Source organism: Biomphalaria glabrata, chromosome 11, assembly GCF_947242115.1.
Source record: "Biomphalaria glabrata chromosome 11, xgBioGlab47.1, whole genome shotgun sequence".
NCBI lineage: Eukaryota > Metazoa > Mollusca > Gastropoda > Planorbidae > Biomphalaria > Biomphalaria glabrata.
This window is the reverse complement of record NC_074721.1, coordinates 22377736-22404924: the sequence shown is the minus strand read 5'-3', so window position 1 is coordinate 22404924 and position 27189 is coordinate 22377736. Positions and strand designations below refer to the sequence as shown.

The following is a 27189-nucleotide window of genomic DNA, read 5'->3' as shown; positions in this document are numbered from 1 at the left end:
ACTATACGTGAACTGCAAATAAACACTACATCTATAGAACAAGTAAAGGCATATAAATATCTAGGCGTTATCATCAACAACAAGCTTTCATGGGAAGACCACCTTGGAACTCTGACAAAGAAAACAGCCCAGCGACTCTTTTTTCTATACAAACTCAACAGTTTTAAATTAAACAAGAAGATCCTTGAGACATTTTACGGCGCGACTGTACAAAATCTGCTAACATACGGAATAAGTTGTTGGCAAGGCAACGCCTCATCTAAACTGTTGCAACGTCTAGAAAACATCATTAAAAAAGCATAAAAAATTACACTTACAACATTACCACATTTAAAGGAACTTTTTGAACAAACGTGCCTAAGAAAAATCGAAAAAATCTTGGAAGACAACGGCCACCCGCTCCATCAGAACTACGCTAGGTCGTCGCGAAGTGGGCGACTGCTGTCAATCAAAACAAGAACGGAGCGGTACAAAAACTCGTTCGTACCTCACTCGGTCAGACTCTATCACCGCCACTCATTGATCAGGGAACATGAAATGCACCAAGATACCTGTTTGTAGTCGCTGAATGAACTCTTTATGTTGTCTGTTGTATTTATGTGTATTTTTCTGTTGTGTTGTCTTTATATGAGAAACGAGTCCTTGTAATCACAACAAATTTCCGTAAGGATCAATAAAGCAGTCTTAGTCTTAGTCTTAGTCTTAAGATGGGTTGGGTGTTTGGGTAAGTCTGTATGCTAAGATGGGTTGGGTGTTTGGGTAAGTCTAAAAGGTCAGATGTTTGGGCTAGGAATGTGAATGTGACTCTCTAGGTGTGTGTGTGTGTGTTTGAGGTCTTTTGTTCTGTGAGCGCATGAAACTGAAAATAGTTTGTTTGAGAACAAGAAACATAAACACATCTATCTATCTATCTATCTATCTATCTATCTATCTATCTATCTATCTATCTATCTATCTATCTATCTATCTATCTATCTATCTATCTATCTATCTATCTATCTATCTATCTATCTATCTATCTATTAAAATCAAGATATTGAGAATCTCGTACTAATTGTAGGTCATTAAACTATGCAGTTCCAATGATCTATTCCAGCAGCCGAAGAAACACATTCCACATGCCAGCGTAGAGAGCAGAAGGCATCCTCACCCTCCCTTACTTCTTGTTTCTCCCAGGCCTTTCCTAAGCATCAGTCTGAGCTCTCCAGCCTGGACTCTGTCGATGATGAAAGATGGAAAACAGAGCAGACGACATGAAGAAACTGATCGGCAGATACAACGTCATGGAGGTGGGGCGGGGGGGGGGGAGTGCAAACATTTCAATTCACAGGTTAAACTCGTGCAGTGCAGGGGAGGAGAGCACGGATGATTAAAAGCAAGGGACGTAACCAGAGGAGGGGGATTGGTAAACGGATAAGAGTAGATCCCCTTGAAATTAAAAGACGTTTTCTATCTTGGTTTTAAAACATAGAACCAGTTGAAAAGTATGCGAGGACTTCATGCTGTTTTCAAATCAATGCTACAATGATCAAGTCATATTCAGTCATTGACATGCTGTGAAGTCATATTCTGTGATTGGTAAGTCAGATGAAGTCATATTCTGTCATTAGCATGTCAGATGAAGTCATAATCTGTCATTGACATGTTGTGAAGTCTGTCATTGACATGTCAGATTAAATCAATGAGTGGAGAGAGAATTTAAATGTCAATAGATCAGCGAGTCCGAAGTAGTCGTTCAGTGTGCGGGCCATCTTTAATGTTGCCGAGTAATAATGATTGAGAAACAAAGTGTTACAAATAATTTCAATGTATATTTCAATCTGATCTGAAGACCAGGCGCTGAAAGTAAACACAGGATAAGCAGTACAAGGTGTCCATTTGTTAATACATTCTAGTCATTCCATTCTGCCTGCTCTAGTAACATAGTGTATAACAAGTCATACTGCACCTATACTGTCTGTTTCTGTTGCATCTACCTTAAATATAGTCACCACTCTAGCTGTTTGCTGTTTCAGTTGCATCTACCTTAAATATAGTCACCACTCTAGCTGTTTGCTGTTTGCTGTTTCTGAGGCTAGTGGTTGTGTACTTAAATAAGTTATTTTTGTAATAACTTTTCACTATCCAATACGATGGGCCCTATATGATAAATAGTCCTAAATGTACTGATGCGTCAACTGAGTTTTACTCGAACATTCTTCAAGTCCTTTGACTCGTGGATCTCAAACTGTTTGGAAGTACTGGAAGATCTTCCAATCAATGACATCCACTGCACCAGTAGCTAGTCACAAAACTTTTATCCTCAAGTAGGCCTGGCAATGTCAAGTCATTAATCGGGCTACGCAACTAATGGTCTAGACATAGACACACACATTCACAAGCACTAACACACATACCGATAGGCAAACACTTACACACACACGCACACACACACAATATTTAACATTCCATACACAGTCAAACCACTTTATATCAAACATTATTATGTATCAAAAGTTTAACTATTTACATGTTGCTCTTTTTATTATTGTGTATGGAAGTGAATCAGGGAGCTAGTTGATAGCCAAGACTTTGGAACTAGAAAGTATTCAAATATAATGAGGTTTGACTGTATCAGAGTTCCAAACGTACCTTAGTCCTAGTCCACAAGCCAAAACCAAGAAGAAACAGGTGATAGATCTAGAGAGCGTGCACGTCAATTGGACAACGTGTGACGTGAATAAATCAAACTAATCAAAGTTGAACTCGATAGAACACAGCTGATGAGACAATACCACGGGAAGAGAGAGGCAGTCAGGCCATTGCTGGCTGGTGAACAGTTTCTCACTTTGAACTTTCCAAATCACGGCATCGCTCTAACACTTCCATATCGACAGATGTAGCGCTTGTGGTCCATTTCGTACGCTCTTTTCAACTGTTGATATTAATATGTGTGCTTGCTTTGTAAAAATGTAGCCTACTTTAGCTCTTTGATGTTCAACATCTCTAAGCTCTTGATATTCTTAAATATTTTAACTCTTAAGTATTCTACATCTATTTTAACTCTCAGATATTCTAACATCTATTTTAACTCTCAGATATTCAAACATTTTTTAAACCTGTGGCTGAGAAACTAAAACAGCTTGGCCACCTAACAAGGGGGCTATAGTATCGAAGTATTATTCGACACCCGACTCGAGCAGAGTTGTGTTTGCTGAGAGCCTAATGGCAGAATGGAAACCTTCTCCAAGATACCCCTACAGTAGGGCCTACACAACTCTTTCCAGAAAGTCGACCCTAGCTCACTGAGCACGCTAGACCGCTCTAAGCATGAAAGATGCGCTATATAAACACAGTTTTAAATGAAAACTCTCTGGTATTCTCAAATCTTTTTAGTTCTTTGATAGTTTCACAGTGTTTCTCAATCTTTTACCAGTGAGCTCCCCACCAAGCGAAAAAATTTGGTACACGCCCACACCCCCATACTTAGCTGAGGACTGGGTGGGGGTGCTGCTCCCACACTGAAGACCGGGAGGAAAAGTGAACAAGAAACAAAAAAATGACATGCACAAATGTCAACGTTCATGTCTTGTGTTTACCTCCTGAATGTTAATTCGAACTGTTTCCTTTAGTCTTTGTGTAGGGAAACAAACGTTTGAAAAGTTAAAAAGAAACAAATAGAGAAGCAGCAGTTTCTCATGTAGTATGCAGGAAGTCTGACAGTCAGGAGGAGCGTTTTGGGGCTTCAGAAATGTGTTGACTTGACTCGATTCAATCGTTCTGATAGAAAGCGAGAAGAATCATATGTGTTGAGTTGATAATGTTGTAATGAAATGTCTTCTTCAAATATGTGTTGAGTTGATAATGTTGTAATGAAATGTCTTCTTCAAATATGTGTTGAGTTGATAATGTTGTAATGAAATGTTTTTCTTCAAATATGTGTTGAGTTGATAATGTTGTAATGAAATGTTTTTCTTCAAATATGTGTTGAGTTGATAATGTTGTAATGAAATATCTTCTTCAAAAATGATTGGCCAGGATATATATTGCATTAACTTAGTGCATTAACAAGTATACATCAAATACTTTAGATCGTCCCGAGACATGACGTTAAACTGCGCACCTCTTTCCTTAGCACTTTTGGAGCTCAAAAGTACCCTACTTCTTTTCTATCATTGTGTCTGCCTCCTCTTTTCCTAAGTCTGCCTTCATTGATCATCACACTGTCTCCTTAACTTTAAATTCTCACTACGTCCTAGACCAGTCCGTTTGCCGTGGACTGCGATGGGTAAAGGGGGATAAAGAGATCCTGGTGTTTGAGTGGTGGCTATCTGAGGATAAACCACAACAACACAATACTTTGGCTCCAAGTTCCCCTAGACCTGAGACCCAGATGGCCCGCTCTGGGTCAACCGGCTGGTCATGCCGAGCTACCAGCATAGGTCGTCGACCTATGCTGGAGGGCGGTGGCTGGAGGGTCAATCAGGGAGCTGCTGTATCGGACACATGTCCGATGTAGCAGCTGACTGAGTATAGCACCTGTGTAGCCCTGGCGGGCTCATTCTGGACATCCGAATGGCCCGTCCCCTTGTTGGACTCGATGGCGGGTGGGGAGCACAGGTGCCGAATTAACCAAAATATATATGGACAAAAAAACACACACAAAACTACTTGCCCCAGACCTATGTCTGGGCAAGAAACGACGAATTGACGATAAAAAAGAGGAGGTCCCAAAAAGCTGTGCCACCTGGCCATCATTTCTGGTGGTTAGATGCACAGAGGAGGGAAAAAGCCTGACCAAGTTGAGCCCTTTTATTATCTATAAGGGACTCAAGTCAGTAGTGGGAGAGCCCAAGAGTGTGTCTAAGCTACACAAAACAATGGAACTCCTTGTAGAAGTAGACAGCAAGACACACTCTGATGGGCTTTTAAGATGCAGAAGACTCTGTGATCTCCAAGTGGAAGTCATGCCACACAAGAGTCTGAACACCAGCAGAGGTGTTATCAGCTCTAGGGACCTACTGGAATGTTCCGAGAAGGAAATAGTGGAGGGCATTGAAGGAGTCACCCATGCCCGGCGCATTACCAGGCGCAGGGAGGGTGAGGAGGTCAAAACCGCCACTATTATCCTCACATTCGGAACTAGGACACCGCCAGAGTATGTGAAGGCAGGATACCTACGAGTTCCAGTGAGGCCCTACATACCTAACCCCATGAGGTGCTTCAAGTGCCAGGGTTATGGACACGGCGCGGCAGTCTGTAAGAGGAACACTGTGTGTGCCAGATGTGCTGGAGAGGGTCATGAGGACAAGGGCTGCACAGCCCAGTTCAAATGCCCAAACTGTCAAGCTGGCCACTCAGCCTACTCCAAGGACTGCCCTGTGTGGAAACAGGAGGTTGCCGTGCAGGAGTACAAGGCAAGAAACGGATGTACCTTTAGCCAGGCGAAATCGGCTGTACTGGCCCTACCCAAGGGCCAATTCGGCTTGACAAAGACCTACGCCCAGGCTGTTGCTAAGAAAGGAAGATCCATAGCCACACAGACGGACACATTGACCCCACCACCCCCTCCTCCTCCCCCAACTCAGAAGAAAACACCGCCAAAGAACACACCTCTGAAGAAACAAGAAAGCCCTGTTGTCATGCTAAAGAACAGGTTCTCTGTGCTCGCTGATGAGAGCATGGAGACTGAGCAGCATGTCAAAACCAATACTCCGGAAGAACCCGGAGACATCATGTCTGACACAGGTTCTCCTCAGAGAACCCAGCCAGACACCCCAACCTCTACTGAGTTAGAGGTTGACCAACTCCCTAAGGGGAGAAATCAAAGCGGAGAGGATGCCCGAGGTGAGAGAGGAGGAAATAACCTTCGCTCTAACCAGAGGGATCTCCCCTCTCCAGAGAGAAAGACTTCCCCCAAAAGGGGGTTGTCCTCCTCTCCATCCAAACCCAAGAATAAAAATACCAAGGTCACTGGAATAAAGGGAAACCCCTCCGGGGGCCTCCCAAGGCCAAATAGCTCCAAGTAGGTCATCTAGAATAAGCCATGGATTCCAGAATTGTACAGTGGAATTGTAGAGGCCTCAAGGCCAATTACGAGGAAATGCAGCTACTGATGGACTCTGAGACTCCTGTAGCTGTCTGCTTACAGGAAACATTTCTAAAAGATTGCATCAGCTTCCGAAGCTACCGTGCTTACACCAAGAATGTTGAGGATGCAGAGAGAGCATCAGGTGGAGTCTGTATCCTTGTGAAGGATAGCATCCCCCATGAGAGGGTAGAACTACAGACCACACTACAGGCCGTAGCAGCTAGGATAACCCTTCACAAGGTTATCACTTGCTGCAGCCTGTATCTACCACCAGGCGCTCCATTAAACCGAACAGACATGGAGGACCTATTGAAACAACTCCCCCGGCCTTATTTAATCCTTGGGGATTTCAATGCCCATAACACCATGTGGGGATCCAACAATACCGACACAAGAGGTCGTATGCTGGAGGATATCTTCCTCCAACATGATTTATGCATACTTAATGATGCATCACCGACCTACTTGCACCCAGGAACTGGATCATTCACATGCATTGACCTCACCGTATGCGTCCCCGGACTTTTGGACGATTTTAAATGGTCAGTTAGCATGATCTACGGGGAAGTGATCACTTCCCAATCATCATTACTAACAATCTCCCTTCATCGGGACGACCTCAGCGGTGGAAACTGAATAAGGCCGATTGGGAACAATTCCAAAAAAGATGCTCTGAGGATATCACAGAAAATATCCTCCATGAACAGAACCCAGCTGATACCTTTGCTAGCAAGCTACTAAGTATAGCCAGGAAAGTTGTACCCCTAACCTCTGCAAATCCAAAACGGCCTAGCAAACCATGGTTTGATACAGCTTGCAAAAGTGCTATTGGTGATAGGAAAAAACGACTGGCTGCATTTATAAAGAATCCTTCCCAGGAAAACCTAAAGCTATTCAGGATAGCTAGAGCAAAGGCTAGACAAACCATACGGTCAGCCAAAAGGAATTCCTGGAGAAGTTTTGTCGGCAGTCTGGATGCCAAAACTTCTGCTAGAGCGGTTTGGAAGGCAGTAAGGCGAATCAAAGGGAAAGAATCAAATGCAATAGGGCATTTGAAAAACCAAGGACGAACTGTCACGTCCCCCAGAGAAATAGCTGACTGCCTTGCATCCTCAATAGCAGAAAAATCATCCACTGCACACTACACGCCAGAGTTCCAAAAAGTCAAAACCAGGGAGGAAAGACACCCCATTGATTTCAGGTCAGAGAACAATGAAGACTACAACAAACCGTTCTCGCTTGAGGAACTGAGGGAATCGCTGGACAAGTCACATGACACAGCGCCTGGAGAAGACGAAATCCATTACCAGTTCCTCAAGCACCTTCCCGAACCCTCATTGGCAGTCCTACTAGGGGTCTATAACTGTGTGTGGCAAACAGGCGCTTTCCCAAACAGCTGGAGGAAAGCCACAGTTATACCGATACCTAAACCGGGAAGAGACGGCTCTGACCCAGCTAACTATCGACCAATAGCACTAACAAGCTGCATCTGCAAAACCATGGAAAGAATGATTAACAGTAGGCTGGTCTGGTACCTGGAAAGGAATAAAGTGATCTCAAACTACCAGTGCGGATTCCGGCAGGGGCGGACAACAACTGACCACCTGGTAAGGCTGGAAGCTTATATTAGAAATGCATTACTCAGAAGAGAACATCTAGTAGCTGTATTCTTCGATATAGAAAAGGCCTATGACACAACCTGGAAACATGGCATTCTACGTGACCTGGCGCTTATGGGGCTTAAGGGACACCTCCCCCGTTTTGTGGAGGAATTCCTGAAAGATCGAAAATTTCAGGTCCGAGTGGGCAACTCCGCTTCTGACACTCATGACCAGGAAATGTGTGTACCTCAGGGCAGCATTCTGTCAGTCACCCTGTTCAACATTAAAATAAATAGCATCATAAATGCGCTGTCCCCTGGCATAGAGTGCTCTTTGTATGTTGATGACTTTGTCATTCTTACTTATGGGAAAAACATGAACACCTTAGAAAGGAAATTACAGTTATGTTTAAACAAAATTCAGGGTTGGGCAAACTATAATGGTTTCAAATTCTCTGACTCCAAAACAGTTAGTATGCATTTTTGTAATCTAAGGGGGCTCCACCCAGACCCTGAACTATTTATACAAAAAAAGAAGATCCCTGTCGTGAAAACTACAAAATTTTTAGGCCTCACCTTAGATTCCAAATTTAATTTTCTCCCCCACATTAAGGAACTTAAGAAGAAATGCCAAAAGTCATTAAACATACTAAGAGTACTCAGCCATACGGACTGGGGAGCTGACAGAGATACCTTGCTGCTGCTCTATCGGAGTCTAATTCGATCCAAGCTAGACTACGGATCCATAATATATGGAGCAGCAAGGAAGTCGTACCTAAAAATACTGGATCCAATACAAAATGCTGCCCTGCGTCTCTGTCTCGGCGCGTTTCGTACATCACCTATCCCAAGTCTCCATGTGGAGGCTGGAGAACTCCCCATGGATATAAGAATGAAAAAGCTTGCAATGCAGTATATAGTCAAGCTAAAATCCAACCCCACGAACCCTGCTTTTGACTCCATATTTAACCCCACAGAGGTAGAATTATACAATCGAAGGCCTAACGTCATACAGCCGTTGGGCCTTCGAATGAGAGAACCCATCCAAAATTTAACCCCACCCATTAACCAAATCTCTAAAATAGAAACCCCTCAGAATCCTCCTTGGCTAATGACTAAACCTAAATTAAATTTATCCCTCCTTAATTTCAAAAAAGAAAATACTGACCCAAGCATACTACAAGTCCACTTTAGGGAACTGCAGGAGAGCTACGGAGATTGTGACACCATCTACACAGACGGATCCAAAATGGAGGGAAAGGTCGCGTGTGCCTGCTCCTTTCGGAACAAAACAATCTCCCGTAGACTCCCCGATGGCTGCTCCATCTTTACGGCCGAATTGCACGCAATATTGCTTGCACTTATGGCCGTAAAAGCATCAGAAAGGAGTAAATTTATAATCTGCTCCGACTCCAAATCTGCATTGCAAGCTTTGGGGCGGATGAAGACTGACATCCCATTGGTACATAAGAGCCTGAAGCTGCTGGACCTAATAACAGCCGACCGTAGGGATGTCACCTTCATCTGGGTCCCCTCCCATGTTGGCATTGAGGGAAACGAAGCCGCAGACAGAGAAGCAAAGAGAGCCCTAAATCATGCGGTGTCAGGAACCCAAATTCCCTACTCGGACCTGAGACAAAGTATTGCCTCTGCCACCTATCGAGAGTGGCAGAACCGATGGGAGGCTGAGACTCACAGTAAACTCAGGCAGATTGTGGCGGATGTCAGGTGGCGGCCCACATCTAAGGGTCTGACAAGGCGTGGTAGCACAACCATGTACAGACTTAGGATTGGCCACACCTACATCACGCACTCTTTTGTACTGAAGAGAGAGGAGCCCCCACTTTGCGAGTACTGTGACTCTCGCCTCACCGTGGAACATATCCTCGTTGATTGCCCCAGATACCAGGATGTCAGGGCGAAACATTTTAGAGCCACTAATCTAAAAACACTATTTAATAATGTCGACCCTGGGAAGGTACTGGGCTTTATTCGGGAAGTGGGGCTATCTACGAAGATCTGATTTCTGAATTTGTGAACATGCACTATTTACATTAGATTTTTACCAAATATTTAAATTTTTACTACCTTGACTATTTTAACTGTGAATAGACCTTGATTTTAATGATATGACTGTATAGAATCTGGCCCTGTTGTTTAGAGAGAGGGTAGTCCTTAAGGGACTGCAGGCACGACATGGCCTAAATTGTGCCGATGTGCCTCAAATCAAACAATAAACAATAAACAATAAATAATCAAATACTTTAGAGATAATTGTACATATTTCTATTACTTAAAGAAAACAAGGTTACAAAGACAGTTTGTGTGGAGACACAAACTCAAAATCGGCCCCCAAAGTGGTCTACCCAGGCAGGTAAAAAGGCAGGTTTCAATATTTTCAGAAAGAAAATCAGAATGAAATTCAATCAGACAAATGATAGAGAAGAATGGAGAAAGAAGGATTACGGATCTTGTGTGGTGACCCAGCGGTCCACAGATCAAAGGATAGGTGAAAATGAATGTGAAGTTAGATGTGAACCTGGCCTAACTAATGTCTTAAGATGAATATATAATTGCCCTAATTGTTTTGTAAAGGGACAATCTCTTAATCCTCAAGAAAAAAAACTTTCCTTTAGTCCAGAGTTGTTAATATGATATGCCTTTTATACGGCCTCTTTCAGTCGCGAAGCGACTATGGATCATCTCATGGAAATGAGGTGAATGCCTGGGCATTAGTATGTATTTACGTTTGCGTTCGTTTAGTTCAATCGATAAATATAACAATAAACTTATTAATTATTGTTTTAAATTATGTCCAACATATGCATACTAAATAGATTTTTTCTCATAAATAAAATTAAAAAATTTTGTGTGTGTAAATGTAGTAGTTAGTATAACAGAACTTTCAAAACTTAACAATACTAATGTAAAAAAAAAATTGACAAACAAATCTACAACCGTTTGCATAAATGTGCTAAAAATATGGTGATTGAACGCGTCCCTTAATAAAGAGCAAGTGTTTTTTTTACTATTAATAGTGAATAGTTGTAAAAGTTGTGTATTGTTGTGAAAAAACTGCTTGCATAGTTGATTTTAAAAAATTTAGATTTTTCGCTTTCAGGAAAAAAAAGTAGAAGTTGCATCAGAACTTTGAAAGGTCTAAAATATTATGATGTCGATTTTCACTGTCTATTCTAGTTTACGAGATCTAAACGGGACGGACGGACAGACATTCCACACAAAACTTAATAGCGTCTTTTCCCCTTTCGGGGACCGCTAAAAATGTGTTTTCTTACTATCTGTACTTTAAAACCACTACATATGACACTTCACTGTCTGTACAATCGTGTTGCTATTTTTCACTTACGATTTTCCTTTTCTGTCCTCTTGTCTCTCTGTGGCTGGCGTGCAGGAGGACGATAAAGCAATGTTGTTATGATCTCATTTAATTTCTAATTAGAAGCTAAGAGAAGCTTTTAGACTCAGCATTAGCCAATATTTATACTGCCGTTAGGGCAGAGACTCACGGGAGAAATATTATCCTTTGGATGATAGAAACATAGGATGAGAAAATTTGGGTCTGAGTTTATCGATCGAGAAAAGATGATGACTTCATCCATTAATGTCGTCATTGAAATGTCTTCCAGCCCAGATGTAAACACACATACTGTCCACGGTCAGATTCATGCCCTGTCTTCACAATCAATACTTGGACATGTGTTGAGGACAAGAGATTCTATTGGTGCTGTTAGAACACATTCAACAATTAGTTCATTTAAAGTGGTTAATCTTCAAATAATAATAATAATAATAATAATAATAATCTTTATTATCCGAATGGAAATTTGTCTTACAATTTGTGCATTACACCAAACAAAAAACATTATAACTATAAGAAACCAAAGTATACATTCACACCAGACTCTCTCATAATTTACATGTGACAAAGTTTATACCAGATTGTTCTTATTTAATGATTTGATTGCCAGGGTAACAAAAGAGTGTTTGTGTCTGTTTGTCTTTGCTATCGGTGTCTTGTATCTCTTTTGTGATGGTAAAATCACAAAATCCTGACACAAAGGGCTATTCTTTATTTCGAGGATCTTGTTAGCTTTTTTATAGATGTTTGTCTCAAACAACTGCCCAAATGGGGTTTGTTTTTTGCCAATGATTTTACCAGCAGCATTTAGGATTCTATTACGTTTATTTTTATTTTTAATGCTCAGATTGCCATTCCAGGCAGTGATATTGAAACTTAAAATATTGCAGATATGAGCGTGATAAAACATAGCCAAGGCCTTTTCGCTAACATTAAACGATGACAGTTTTCTTAGTAATCTTAATCTTTGCTGCTCTTTTTTGCTGATATAATCAGTATTTGCAGTAAAATTTAGTTTATTGTCTAGGATAGTAGCAAGCAAGCGACAATAGGAATCATTGAACTCGTTGGCTAATGTTTTTTCGTCTCTTGTAGCAAGATTATTTTTAATTTTAACTTGTGCTCCTGCCATTTTGTTCATGATGCCCCACGCCTGTCTTATGTCACTTGTATTAATTGAGTCTTCCAGCTTGGTGCGGTAGTTTCTCCTGCCTTCCTCAAGAACGACGTTGAGATTTCGTTGAGCAATTTTCCTTGTCTGTCCATCGCCATTCATAAATGCTCTTTTCTTTTTGATTATTTCTCGTTTTATTTTTGCAGTGACCCATGGTTTATTGTTGGGGTATATATTGATGCTCTTAGTACTGACACACATGTTTTCACAGAATTTGATGTAATTTGTCACTGTGTCGACCCATCTTCCAGATTTGAAGTGGACTCTTTAAACAAATTCCAGTCAGTGCAATCTAGACATCCCTGTAGTTTGAGAATATTGTCTTGAGTCCATTCTTGTACGTTTTTTTGAATGGTTTTTCCTTCTTTAAGTTTCGTACGGTAAGTAGGCAGCAGTTGTATTGTTTTGTGGTCCGATGATCCTAGTGGTGGCTTTTCACGAGATTTAAAGCTCCTTTGATGTTACAGTAACATAAGTCCAGAGTTCTGTTCTCTCTTGTCGGACATGAGATGTGTTGATAGAAGGTGGGTAGGTCAACCTTCAGGGTGCATTTATTAAAATCACCCAGTATAACTACTGGTGCGTCCGGTGACCTTGTCTGAAACTCATGCACTACGTCAGCGATCATTGCAACTGCAACTTCCGTTTTGGCTGTAGGCGGAACATAAACCAGGACTATGTAAATAACACCAAAGTCTCGTGGCAAATAAAAAGGTCGCAATGAGAGCGCCAGTAGTTCAAGATTCGTACAGCACATTCTCTTTTTTACCGTGTAGTTGGTACAGTATTTGAGGTTGATGTACACACAAAGCCCTCCACTTTTCTCTTCTTAGACTCAGCCGTTCTGTCAGATCTCACGCAAGAGAAACCATCAATAGCAATCAAGTTATCGTTGTCATCCTCCTCTAACCATGTCTCAGTAAAAGCCAGTAGACAACTTTCCCTAAAAAACGTGGTCGTAGCGTACATGGGCACATAACTCTTCCACTTTGTTTCTAATTGAGCGGACGTTAGCTAGAATAATCGTAGGAAGTGGTGGGCGAAAACCTCTTCTTCTCAGCCTTTGCCGTAGTCCTCCTTTTTTCCCCTCTTTTCCTTGTACTAACAGAGGAAGGGTAGAGACAATTTATATGTGCATAACATGGTGGAAGAGGCTTCCTCTTTGAACGAAGTTCGAGGAGCTGGTCTTTACTATAATGAATAGATCTAGTACTAGATAGGCCGCCATCTTGGGGCGCCATTTTTCTTCTTTTATTTCTAACCAAATAACCAAAGTTGAACAAATCTAGATCTAGTAAAACGTTTAATGTAAGTACTCATTGTGGAGCCCACCTTGAAAACAGAAGTCTTCATTCAGTTATTATGTCACGTTTAGATCCCTGAAACTAAAAATGATATTGAAAATCATATTTCATGATATTTTAGAGCTTGACATGATAAAGTAGAACAATTTTGTTCTTATGAAATATTTAAGAAGTTTATATATGTATATATATATATATATATATATATATATATATATATATATATATATATATCAGGAAGAATACAATTTAATATAAATCAGAATAAACAGAGATTATCCATTTACCTCACCCTCTCTTCATTTATGTTATCACATCCATCAAGACAGGCTTACACTGAACCATATCTTCATAACAATAAGTGCTTTAAAATAATTGTAAAAATAATAATATTCATAACGTCAGCCGCCTAACAATTCAACCACATCGGAAACATTTATGTAAGAAGTGAGGCTGTATTATAATTTCCATAAACTATGTCATAGCTTCTCGTAGTCTAACTGAAACACGCATACTAATATGTCAGCGATGAAAACACGTGTGATCACCCCATGTGGACATAACAAAAAATATGTAAAAAATATTGTAACTTTTATGATAAGATGGTTTTGTGAATCCTGTTTAATATCTGTTTAATGATCTACTTCTGCAGAAAAAATATCTTCCATCATGACGTGATGTTTGCCCAACAAGAGTAAATTAGAACAAACAAATGACAAACCGCAATACATTTCCGACCAGCTATTCCTACTGAATTAATGTGATCATAGCTGAATGCCTGAATCTTGTATTCATCGGGGTGTGAATAGTTATTTTTAAAATTGCAATTGACAGATAAAATAACTAATGGCGGGCCTAGTGGACATGGCGGCAGATTCAAAGAGATAGTTGGAGAGCTCTCACAAAGGTCTCGGGACAATAATTTGAGACCCGAAGACAGGTGCAGAATACGAAAAAAACAACTTAGAATAGACTCCAGGTAGACAATGACTTTGTCTGCATTAGATTTGACAAAATATGCAGGTCGCAACTGGGTTTGAGTAGTCATGTGATGTAATGTTGTCATCAAATCTGTGGTATCTTAGACATCGCTGTTATTATTTTCATTACTTTTATCTTCTAAGGCAAGGTGAAACAGATATAGGGCGGTGATCCATAAAGTTTGAATTTCTTAGTTCAATTACGTTCTGACCCAAATAGTGCCATTTCTTTTTCTTCTTCAATGGCTTGTGAGTTTGAAAATTAAATTCTTGTCAGCAATGTCTCCAATGTTTCTTGTCTAGCTACAGAACAGTTTCCCGAGTTTGTTTTTCTATAAAGCTGCTCAATAATAGGCTGCTAATATATCTCGGTGTATCTAATAATTTTACAGACAAAAAGTTCATCCTCTGATTGGCGGTGAAAACAGTACAAGTCACATAACATTCAAAATAAAAGACAGTGTTATGTCAATAATTACAACAATGTTTTCCCCTTATGCATACTTGAGCTGTGTGGGGAGACTGTGTGGGGAGACTGTGTGGGGAGGCTGTGTGGGGAGACTGTGTGGGGAGACTGTTTGGGGAGGATGATACGTGTTGACAAACGCGTACATTTTAAAAACGGTTGATTAGAGCTAAGGAAAGTCAATGAGCCCTCGGGAACATGTTCCTTGACATTCTACAATTACTTTAGGGAGCGTTACATCGCCATGCTCAACACACAGTCAGCAAGTGAATGTTTTAACACCTTCAAGTGTCTCGCAGTTGGAACTTTTCACGCAAACATGGTAGTTAATATTGCAAATACAAACAGGGCCGGCTTTAGAACTTTCGAAGCAGTGGGCAAATCAATACCTTAGTATGCTCATCCTTTTTAACTGCGTACTGACTAACACATAAACTAACACGCGCGCGCACACTCACACACACACACACACATATATATATATATATATATATATATATATATATTTATAAGAATAAATTAGAAAAATTAAACATCGTTTCTATGGATTAATAAAAGAAAACATTAAACAGTAATTATTTAAATGAAAATTTAATAACTTCAAATAAGGAGCATGACATATTTGTATCCATTGTAGCCTGGTATGATTTATTTGTTAAATATAGGTCTATTTGTATTTGCAATAATAGAATTGGTTAAAATATTTCAGATAAAAGGTAAAAAAGGTTAAATAATAAAACAGACAGAGAAACATGAATATTACATTTTAACATTTTTTATCAATTCCACATATCAGGTTGCAAAATTTGACAGTTTATGTATATCTTTGGAAAAAAAAAATTAATAGCTAATTCAGGGAAAATTCTGGTTTAGCCATTATAATTTTTCAAAGTGCTATTTTCTAACATTGTATTTGGTCTGGAGGTCTAGACATTCTTAACCATGACCACACATACGTCAACGGCTAGTGCCGCCTGCATTGATTCAAGTGTGATATAAATACTAGGACGCATAGTCATCTTCATTTATTTAGGACTATATGTAGCTGGAATATTTTAAACACTGATATTACTTTTTTAAATTAGGTAAACAATATCTGGTATATATTTATGGATTAAATTCTAAAGCTGTCTTTGTAAGAATAATTTTTGTAACAATTAGAATCTTCAACGAAAAGAAAATATATTCAAATTTATATTCCAATCCACCATTTTATTTTATTTCATAATAATATCAAATGTGTAAAGTTTAGGCATAATAAAAACAATACAAAATCAAGTATCTCCATTGTTACATACAGCACTTCTTTAGAAACAAAATCAAGTATCTCCATTGTTACATACAGCACTTCTTTAGAAACAAAATCAAGTATCTCCATTGTTACATACAGCACTTCTTTAGAAACAAAATCAAGTATCTCCATTGTTACATACAGCACTTCTTTAGAAACAAAATCAAGTATATCCATTGTTACATACAGCACTTCTTTAGAAACAAAATCAAGTATCTCCATTGTTACATACAGCACTTCTTTAGAAACAAAATCAAGTATATCCATTGTTACATACAGCACTTCTTTAGAAACAAAATCAAGTATCTCCATTGTTACATACAGCACTTCTTTAGAAACAAAATCAAGTATCTCCATTGTTACATACAGCACTTCTTTAGAAACAAAATCAAGTATATCCATTGTTACATACAGCACTTCTTTAGAAACAAAATCAAGTATATCCATTGTTACATACAGCACTTCTTTAGAAACAAAATCAAGTATATCCATTGTTACATACAGCACTTCTTTAGAAACAAAATCAAGTATCTCCATTGTTACATACAGCACTTCTTTAGAAACAAAATCAAGTATCTCCATTGTTACATACAGCACTTCTTTAGAAACAAAATCAAGTATCTCCATTGTTACATACAGCACTTCTTTAGAAACAAAATCAAGTATCTCCATTGTTACATACAGCACTTCTTTAGAAACAAAATCAAGTATCTCCATTGTTACATACAGCACTTCTTTAGAAACAAAATCAAGTATCTCCATTGTTACATACAGCACTTCTTTAGAAACAAAATCAAGTATCTCCATTGTTACATACAGCACTTCTTTAGAAACAAAATCAAGTATCTCCATTGTTACATACAGCACTTCTTTAGAAACAAAATCAAGTATATCCATTGTTACATACAGCACTTCTTTAGAAACAAAATCAAGTATCTCCATTGTTACATACAGCACTTCTTTAGAAACAAAATCAAGTATCTCCATTGTTACATACAGCACTTCTTTAGAAACAAAATCAAGTATCTCCATTGTTACATACAGCACTTCTTTAGAAACAAAATCAAGTATCTCCATTGTTACATACAGCACTTCTTTAGAAACAAAATCAAGTATCTCCATTGTTACATACAGCACTTCTTTAGAAACAAAATCAAGTATCTCCATTGTTACATACAGCACTTCTTTAGAAACAAAATCAAGTATCTCCATTGTTACATACAGCACTTCTTTAGAAACAAAATCAAGTATCTCCATTGTTACATACAGCACTTCTTTAGAAACAAAATCAAGTATCTCCATTGTTACATACAGCACTTCTTTAGAAACAAAATGTTTCTTTATTATAGGAAATTACGACCGAAAGAATAACAAAGATTAGGAATCATTTGAGAAAAACTGCTTCCCAAATACTTTTGACATAATGTCATAACCTTGTGAATGACATTATGCTACAACCCTGTTAAGGACATCAGGCTATAACCTTGTGAATGACATTATGCTATAGCCTTGGAGAGGACATTATGCATTGACCTTGTGAAGGACATTATGCTATAACCTTGAGAATGACATTATGCTATAACCTTGTGAATCCTATTCACACCCCGATGAATACAAGAGTCAGTCATTCAGCTATGATGACATTAATTCAAAGTGTTATTTAAAACAAATAATTAAATTGTTGATTTCTGTAAGTTGGACTGCCTATACCGCTCAGGTTGGCATGAGACTTGTGTCCTTGTTGTGGTGACTGTCTCCAATCTCAACGTTTCAATATGTTTGTATAGTTCATAGTTAATATATAACAGACTAGTATGTCTACTTCAATGGTTGGTATTCAAGAAGTGTCTCCTATCATTAGGATACACTGTTAGTGACATAAAGATATATGCAAATACAAATGGTTGTAGCTTAGTCCTAGTAAGTGTTGGTAACAACAACAATAAGAAATAAAAGAGTTAGTCGTACAAAGAGTTAGTCGTACAAAGAGATGGTATTTTCTTAGAAAGGATGCAACTTTTGAGAATGGTAAAGACAATGTCTTGGTTCCTTGATCAGAGTAGCTTGGCCCAAGGCTGACTTTGGAAGTTACTTCTTCATGAACTGTTTCTCATCACTAGAATGACTTAACCCGGAAACGTACAATGTGCAAATCAAACTGGCGAAGTAGCTTAGAGGATTTTGTTTTAGAGACATCATGTTAGACCTGAAGCAACAAATTCCGAACATATCCATCTGACATCATCGCCCTATAGACGACTGAGTCTGAAAAGGGGAACTTTACCTTTCTTTTGTTAAGTATGGGCGTAGCCAGGATTATTTTAGGAGGTAGGGGCTGGGTTGAGGGATATTTTTTTCCCTTTCTCCAACACACACATATTTATATATGTGTTTATATATGTGTGTGTGTGTAGGCAATTAATGTTCATTACATTCAGTCCCATCGTTCTATCAGAATGTGATGTTTCTGGAGTTAATGGAACAACCGTAGACAACCTCCCCCTGCCAGCTAGGGGGTTTGGGGAAGCGCAGTGAGCATTATTTCTGGTATTTGAAACTAAAACAAAATACATATTTTAAGATATCTACAGTGCATTATTATGCTACTCCTCTATTAAAAACTTGTGGTCGAATATGAAATCTGTTATTAACTGTACTTTAATAATAGAACCCAGGGAATGGTAGAAATTGGTAAATATAGTTTTGCTTAAGTTTTTTTATTGGATGAAAAAGGTTAACCACAAAATGTCTTTAGGCTACGCTCATGGGATTCAGTGATTGTAGCTTTGCTTTTCTTTATATCGGAAAAAAAGGAGGGGGGGGGGGGGCTAAACTCAAAATCCACCTTGGCTCATGGACTTTGTTTACTGTCATTTTCCTTTAGCTTTTTTTTTCAATTGGAGAGGTTTTAACTTCAAACCTCTCTTGGCTACGCTCATGGAATATAGGGATTTGAGCCCTTAACCCCCCCCCCCCCTCATTAGCTACGCCTATGCTAGTAAGCCAAGTAAGCCAACCAAATTATTCCAGACTGTTCTAAGGGAAGTAATCACAAATAAGTATGTTTGTGAAAGAAAAGAAAACTTGCCTCCCTTTCATGGTATAAATACCATCTTGCTTTAAAACAAGTGAAACCATTTTCCACGAACTAGAAATTGCAGTGAAAATACTTTCTTCAGAGTCACAACATTATCTTCCACATCATGTGTTTTTGTTTTGGTAAACATGTTATTAATTCTTTACGTTCTTTTTTCAACTGTTGACGTGATGAACTTAACTTGACACGTTGTAACTACAAATATTCAGTAATACCCAAACATTAACACCATCGCACAGATATATCATACAATAATCCTAGGCCACGGGGAACTAACGGTTTCGAAATTGTAATATATATATATATTTAAATGAGCCAAGAATGACAACACACATCAGCCTAAGGTAATCTTGAGCAATAACAATGAATGTAGCATCCCACGAAGTCTTTCATCTGTACAACTTTTGATCAAACTTAAAAGCGCTTAACGAGGAGGCTTTACCACTGCAAAATATTTATGTTCTGTGGGACATGAAAAAAAACATATACATACTTAAAATGTATTGTACATATTACAACAAATTGTTTAATTGGTTATTAACTAAGTCAATGTATATATAAAAAATATCTTTTAAATAATTTACCTGTTTGTGTTTTTTTTGTCAGATTTATACCTAAGAAAAAAAATTAAATAGTTTTTTTTTAAACCATTACTTGAAGATGCTTGTACATTATGTGTATAGTTTATCAAGGAAAACTTCAATCCAAGATACGGCTTAGGATTGTGATTCTAGTTTTGGTTATGAGCTAAATCTTGAATCGTAAATAATAGAAATATGGAGCAATAGAACATTGAAGTTTGAGAATGTTAAACATTTTTGGAAGTTTATTACTTTTGTAGTACACATAGGCTACATGTAGTAGAATTAGATGTTTAACTTTATTACTTTTGTAGTACACATAGGCTACATGTAGTAGAATTAGATGTCTAACTTTATTACTTTTGTAGTACACATAGGCTACATGTAGTAGAATTAGATGTCTAACTTTATTACTTTTGAGTACACGTGACTAAATGTATTAGAATAGATTAACTTGTTTTACCCGGAACTTTTGTTTAAAACGTGAGTAGTTGTTTTTTCATGAAACGTTTCATTACATAGTTTAGAACTTTTGTTTTCAAATAGAAGTTTTAAATGACGAAAACAACTTTTGACCATTAAGAAGAAGAAAGCACTATACAGTCCAAGCCGGTTACTTGGACAAGCGGTCTTTATGGACCGTATTCGCATGTACCAAAACAAATTCTGCTCTAGAAATGTAATTTTATCCGCTTCTTTGCCCCCAAATTCCTATTTTTATTTTTGTGTGGAAATAAAGCTTGCTAGATAGTCTGGAAACTCTTACCTTATATTTAATAAAGTGTAGGATATAAGGAACTATTATTTTGTTTTTAACAGAAGTAGTACATATTAGTCTAAAAGTAATTCTAAGTAACACATTCAAAGCCAAAAATGCTAACACTAAAAATGTAACATTTTTACTTACTGGTTTGAACTTCTCTCTCCACCAAGTAAATGGTAGCTGCATATAAAAAATATATAGATATACTATTTTAAAGACTTCAAATCGAAATTAAAAGTACATCAAAAAAACTATTTCTTGTTTTGTTTGTTGGTTTGTTTTTCATGTTTCGAGTTGAAGATAATCTACTTCCTAGTCCAAACCTCTTGTGGGGCGTCGGAGAATGGCAGCAGGCTGGATATGCACCCAGCACCATCGAGAAGTCCCAAATTCGTCGCTCTATTAAATGATTCGTTCGATAATCCTGCCAGATAATTCTCACTAGTTGCTATGTTCGGAAACGTCGATACACATGCTACAAGAACTCCTGTGCAAATGTGAATTAGCTCTCGTGATTATTTCGATCTCTCTCTCTCTCTAGTATTGACAAAGAAATGTTTTGTAAAGTGAACAGATATTTTTATTCTCTCTACTTTCATTTGCAATGATTTCATTTATAAAAAAATACTTGAAGCCTTAACCTTAAGTTAATGGTTTGTATTACAACTAAGATAGATGTATTTTAGCAAGTGCTATTTGGCACAGCGGTGCTGATGCTATGAGAACAAATTTTATAACCCTCTTGAATACTAAGACATTTTTAGTCTCTTCAAGCCTTGTGGCGATTTTTTCATTTGACGTCCTCCGGAACGACTTCATTAATAAAAGTGCCTCGATTGTCTCGCTTGGTTAACTGATTTGTTGGAGAGACGATGTACAGTATAGGTCATTCTGTTTTTTTTTTTTTTGAAGGCAATAACAAATTAATACCAGATGATTGATTTAAATCCGCACTTCGGAATTACCATTTAAATTCATATAAGTTCACATTGTTAAAGATGTAGTATTATGTCTGTTGTCATTTCATTATAATATTAGTTCTGAAGAAAAAGAAGAAGGGCTTGAATATTTGTTAATTATAGGAAGGTCCGATTGAAGCCACCTCTGAGTTTGTGTGATAACACAAACACCCTTTGTAATCTTGTTATGATTATAAAATAACACTTAAAATTACTTATCAATTGTTGATAAGCACTTTATAATCATACAAAACGCGGATGAAAGTATTTTTACTTCACTGATGACCAATCTGTGCTATTACCTGGAGCACAGTCCACCATGCTTGTTTTCTAATAATACATTGTAATTCTTTGACAAATAGTTTGTACGCTATACCCTACTAATGACATGGGAGCAGATGAAGAATGCTGCTCAGAACCAAGTTCGGTGGAGAGGTGTGGTTGCGGCGCTATGCTTCCCTGGAAGTGCACAGGATTAAGTCAAGTAAATCACACTAATAAACTTTATTCACCAATGAAGATACTTTTTAGTCAGTGCCCTATCGTGGACTGTGTTATTGCTTCAAATGGTAAATCAAGTGCCCTGCCATGAACTAGGTTATTTTAAATGGTAAATCAAGTGCCCTGCCATCGACTATGTTATTTCAAATGGTAAATCAAGTGCCCTGCCATCGACTATGTTATTTCAAATGGTAAATCAAGTGCCCTGCCATGGACTAGGTTATTTCAAATGGTAAATCAAGTGCCCTGCCTTGGACTATGTTATTTCAAATGGTAAATCAAGTGCCCTGCCATCGACTATGTTATTTCAAATGGTAAATCAAGTGCCCTGCCATGGACTAGATTATTTCAAATGGTAAATCAAGTGTCTTGCTATGGACTATGTTATTTCAAATGGTAAATCAAGTGCCCTGCCATGCACTATGTTATTTCAAATGGTAAATCAAGTGTCTTGCTATGGACTATTTTGTTTTTTCAGCCCATTTGTAAAGAATTGATTCCAAAGGATTGGAGAGACTACTATTGAATCAGGAACAAAGAGCTGGCATGTAACACGAGAAAATGTTTCAAACTGAATGAAAATGAAACAAACAAAAACTTACCTGTTTGTGCTTCTTTGGGTAATGTGTTCCGCATGGTCACTGAGTTCAAACAAAATACTTTAAATCAATATCAAATAATATGTGTCTATACATTAGTGTGCGTGTTAAGGAGAACGTATAAATATGTTGAATAAAGATACAGTTAGTTGTTTGTTTTTTATTTTAGCATTGAGCATACACTACAGTCTCCGCCATGGTCAAAGGAACATTTATGCCAAGTTTTATTAAGACTGGTCAAACGGTTTTTATTTCTATTCGAGACATATATGCTTACATACGCCTTACATTCTGCTTGATATATATACTAGCCATACTAACCTCGGAACTTAATTTGCGTATCGCTGATATAGTGTATTAGAAACAATTAAACAATATAATAGTGTTATAATTAAAGCGAATCTGAATGTAAAAGTAGTATGAATGGAGCTATTAAAATAGCTAATTGACTTAAATCCATTTTTAAATAAAAACATTTGCTTGTAGGCCTAAATATATTGAAATCTAAATAAAGAGTCTAGATAGGCTACTATTATAATAGATGTATATCTGTATATTATAACAGTGAATTCAAGGGCTCAATAAGCTTATTTATTATTGTATGTTAGTATATTTAATATCCCCCGTATTAGGCCTCAGCTTAATTATTATTGTATGTTAGTATATTTAATATCCCCCGTATTGGGCCTCACCTTGCCCATCCAATCATAGTGTGTGCGCAACACATGAATGGGATTGTATTAATGCATGCATTTACGTATAGATAATTGTATCTTATGCCTTTTTGTGGTACGAATGTAGGCATCTCATCTATGTTTGTATGTATGTATGTATGTATGATTGTATCGATCTATCAATCTCTCTCTCTCTCTCTCTCTCTTTATATATATATATATATATATATATATATATATATATGTATATATATATATATATATATGTGTGTGTGTGTGTGTTTGTATGTGTGTGTTTGCTTACACTTTCCACATTGACATATACACATATATTGATGACGTGACTGTAACATAAAACTAACTTACTTGTTTCCTGTTCTTTAGTCAGTGTCTCTGTGGGAATGAAACAAAAAGAGTAACTCAGTCTCTAGATAAATGTACTCAACATTCTTTTAGAGAGCATGACTGTTGACATCACAGATCTATTCAGATTTACTTGCAAGTCTAAGAACTATTATTTGAATTATGAATTAATTTAAAGTGTTAGCATCTTTGAGAGTTTCTAGAACACAAAGTGTACCATACCTGTTTGGGTTGGGTGTTCACTTTGAGTAATACGAGCTAGAGACAAAAAACAAAACAACTTGATTGAATGATTGAATGATTGAATGATTGAACATTCTTTTTACGGCAGTGAATTAGGTTAAAGCAAAAAAAAAAAAGACTAAAAAGGCTAAAAACCAGCAAATAAATTCTAATACTTTGATTCACCAATGAAAAGTGTTCATCTTGAACTATAAATGAGTATAGAAATGAGTAACAGGATGTCGCAACTTTGACTCTAAAGCAGCAAAATAAATTGGGCATATCTTAAAAAACAACAACTTACAGGACTGAACTTCTTTGTCCTCAAAGTGACATTGGTCTGTAGAACAAATGAAAGTTTGTATTAATAGAGAACAAAGGCAGAGAAAACAAACTTAGCACTATTTGATACAATGGACCAAAATACTGTGTCTGTTTTATTTGCTGAACTTTGTAGACATTTGACTAGAGTTCAAGTCTCTTCCTTCTCTTCACAATGTTTATGTAACAAAATGAGAACCACATTGGGATTAAAAAACTTTGATGAAATTAAAATAATTGATAACAACAAATTACAGAAACTTTCATTGATCGCTTTATGTTTTTAGCTTAAAAGAAATAGCAAACATAGTTGTATATTCCATCTAGTCTAGTTTAATGTATATGTGTGTGTATATTCCATCTAGTCTAGTTTAATGTATATGTGTGTGTATATTCCATCTAGTCTAGTTTAATGTATATGTGGGTGTATATTCCATCTAGTCTAATTTAATGTATATGTGTGTGTATATTCCATCTAGTCTAGTTTAATGTATATGTGTGTGTATATTCCATCTAGTCTAGTTTAATGTATATGTGTGTGTATATTCCATCTAGTCTAGTTTAATGTATATGTGTTTGTGTATTCCATCTAGTCTAGTTTAATGTATATGTGTGTGTGTATTCCATCTAGTCTAGTTTAATGTATATGTGTGTGTATATTCCATCTAGTCTAGTTTAATGTATATGTGTGTGTATATTCCATCTAGTCTAGTTTAATGTATATGTGTGTGTATATTCCATCTAGTCTAGTTTAATGTAGATGTGTGTGTATATTCCATCTAGTCTAGTTTAATGTATATGTGTGTGTATATTCCATCTAGTCTAGTTTAATGTATATGTGTGTGTATATTCCATCTAGTCTAGTTTAATGTATATGTGTGTGTATATTCCATCTAGTCTAGTTTAATGTATATGTGTGTGTATATTCCTTCTAGTCTAATTTAATGTATATGTGTGTGTATATTCCATCTAGTCTAGTTTAATGTATATGTGGGTGTATATTCCATCTAGTCTAGTTTAATGTATATGTGTGTGTATTGTTAGACAACTTATTTATATAGATTAGTTATTTAGCGACGCACCATAGAAGACGCATATTGAACCGGACTAGTGACGTTTGGGATATGTTGGGTTAGAGACCGGAAAATCAGTTAGCGATATAATCTTCCAGGGTAACGACGTGTTTATTGACAGAGATTTTTACTGTGGCCTTTTATTAGAATAAATATATGTGAAGTTGTTCATCAGCGTTGACTACATCTCTTCACTAGTTAAAACCGATGTTTCTTTTGTTTATCTGACTTGTTGATCAACTACACGGAATACACCCGAACAATTACACCCAAAAGCTTGCAGAGTAATTGGTTGAAATTCAACAGTCATCCATAGTTGACTTCAAGACAGCCTGAACAAGCAACATCACAGTATATTCCATCTAGTCTAATTTAATGTATATGTGTGTGTATATCCCATCTAGTCTAGTTTAATGTATATGTGTGTGTATATTCCTTCTAGTCTAGTTTAATGTATATGTGTGTGTATATTCCTTCTAGTCTAATTTAATGTATATGTGTGTGTATATCCCATCTAGTCTAGTTTAATGTATATGTGTGTGTATATTCCATCTAGTCTAGTTTAATGTATATGTGTGTGTATATCCCATCTAGTCTAGTTTAATGTATATGTGTGTGTATATCCCATCTAGTCTAGTTTAATGTATTTGTGTGTATATCCCATCCAGTCTAGTTTTATGTATTTGTGTGTGTATATCCCATCTAGTCTAGTTTAATGTATATGTGTGTGTATATCCCATCTAGTCTAGTTTAATGCTTAATAAGCTATCCCGACAAGACCAACGTCTAATCTTTCGACTCAGGACCGGACACAACAGAATGCGACAACACATGTTCCGGAAGCTCAAAATTAGAACCAGTGAAATCTGCCCATGTGGAGTATCACCAGAAAATGCCGACCACGTCCTCCAAAACTGCTCTCTCTACCAAGAGGCCCGTATAAGACATTGGCCCCAAATCACCCCAATAGAAAGAAAACTATATGGAGAGCTCCCTGATTTGGAAACCACTGCGCAGTTCATCTCATGTATTGGTCTAGTCATATGAACACTCCAACATAACAATGAGAACGATGAAGAAGAAGAAGAAGAAGTAGTTTAATGTATTTGTGTGTGTATATCCCATCCAGTCTAGTTTAATGTATTTGTGTGTGTATATCCCATCCAGTCTAGTTTAATGTATTTGTGTGTGTATATCCCATCCAGTCTAGTTTAATGTATTTGTGTGTGTATATTCCATCCAGTCTAGTTTAATGTATTTGTGTGTGTATATCCCATCCAGTCTAGTTTAATGTATTTGTGTGTGTATATCCCATCCAGTCTAGTTTAATGTATTTGTGTGCGTATATCCCATCCAGTCTAGTTTAATGTATTTGTGTGTGTATATCCCATCCAGTCTAGTTTAATGTATTTGTGTGTGTATATCCCATCCAGTCTAGTTTAATGTATTTGTGTGTGTATATCCCATCCAGTCTAGTTTAATGTATTTGTGTGTGTATATCCCATCCAGTCTAGTTTAATGTATTTGTGTGTGTATATTCCATCCAGTCTAGTTTAATGTATTTGTGTGTGTATATCCCATCCAGTCTAGTTTAATGTATTTGTGTGTGTATATCCCATCCAGTCTAGTTTAATGTATTTGTGTGTGTATATCCCATCCAGTCTAGTTTAATGTATTTGTGTGTGTATATCCCATCCAGTCTAGTTTAATGTATTTGTGTGTGTATATTCCATCCAGTCTAGTTTAATGTATTTGTGTGTGTATATCCCATC

At 37.3% G+C, this 27189-nt stretch overlaps 1 protein-coding gene across 9 annotated transcripts in view; it reads right to left on the bottom strand.

The window, feature by feature from the left end:
- Nucleotides 1-15545: 15545 nt before the first annotated feature.
- Nucleotides 15546-27189, bottom strand: part of LOC106060415 (transient receptor potential cation channel subfamily M member 2-like) — a 127990-nt gene continuing 116346 nt past the window's right edge. For all 9 annotated transcript variants that reach the window (XM_056003956.1, XM_056003962.1, XM_056003961.1 and 6 more), the window contains 7 exons: nt 24328-24363; nt 24024-24059; nt 23805-23831; nt 22768-22806; nt 20850-20885; nt 19946-19975; nt 15546-19823 (listed from right to left, as the gene is read on the bottom strand). In XM_056003956.1, the coding sequence (XP_055859931.1) occupies nt 19786-19823; nt 19946-19975; nt 20850-20885; nt 22768-22806; nt 23805-23831; nt 24024-24059; nt 24328-24363 (242 nt within the window). In that variant the 3' untranslated portion in view covers nt 15546-19785. The remainder of the gene's footprint in view (nt 19824-19945; nt 19976-20849; nt 20886-22767; nt 22807-23804; nt 23832-24023; nt 24060-24327; nt 24364-27189) is intronic.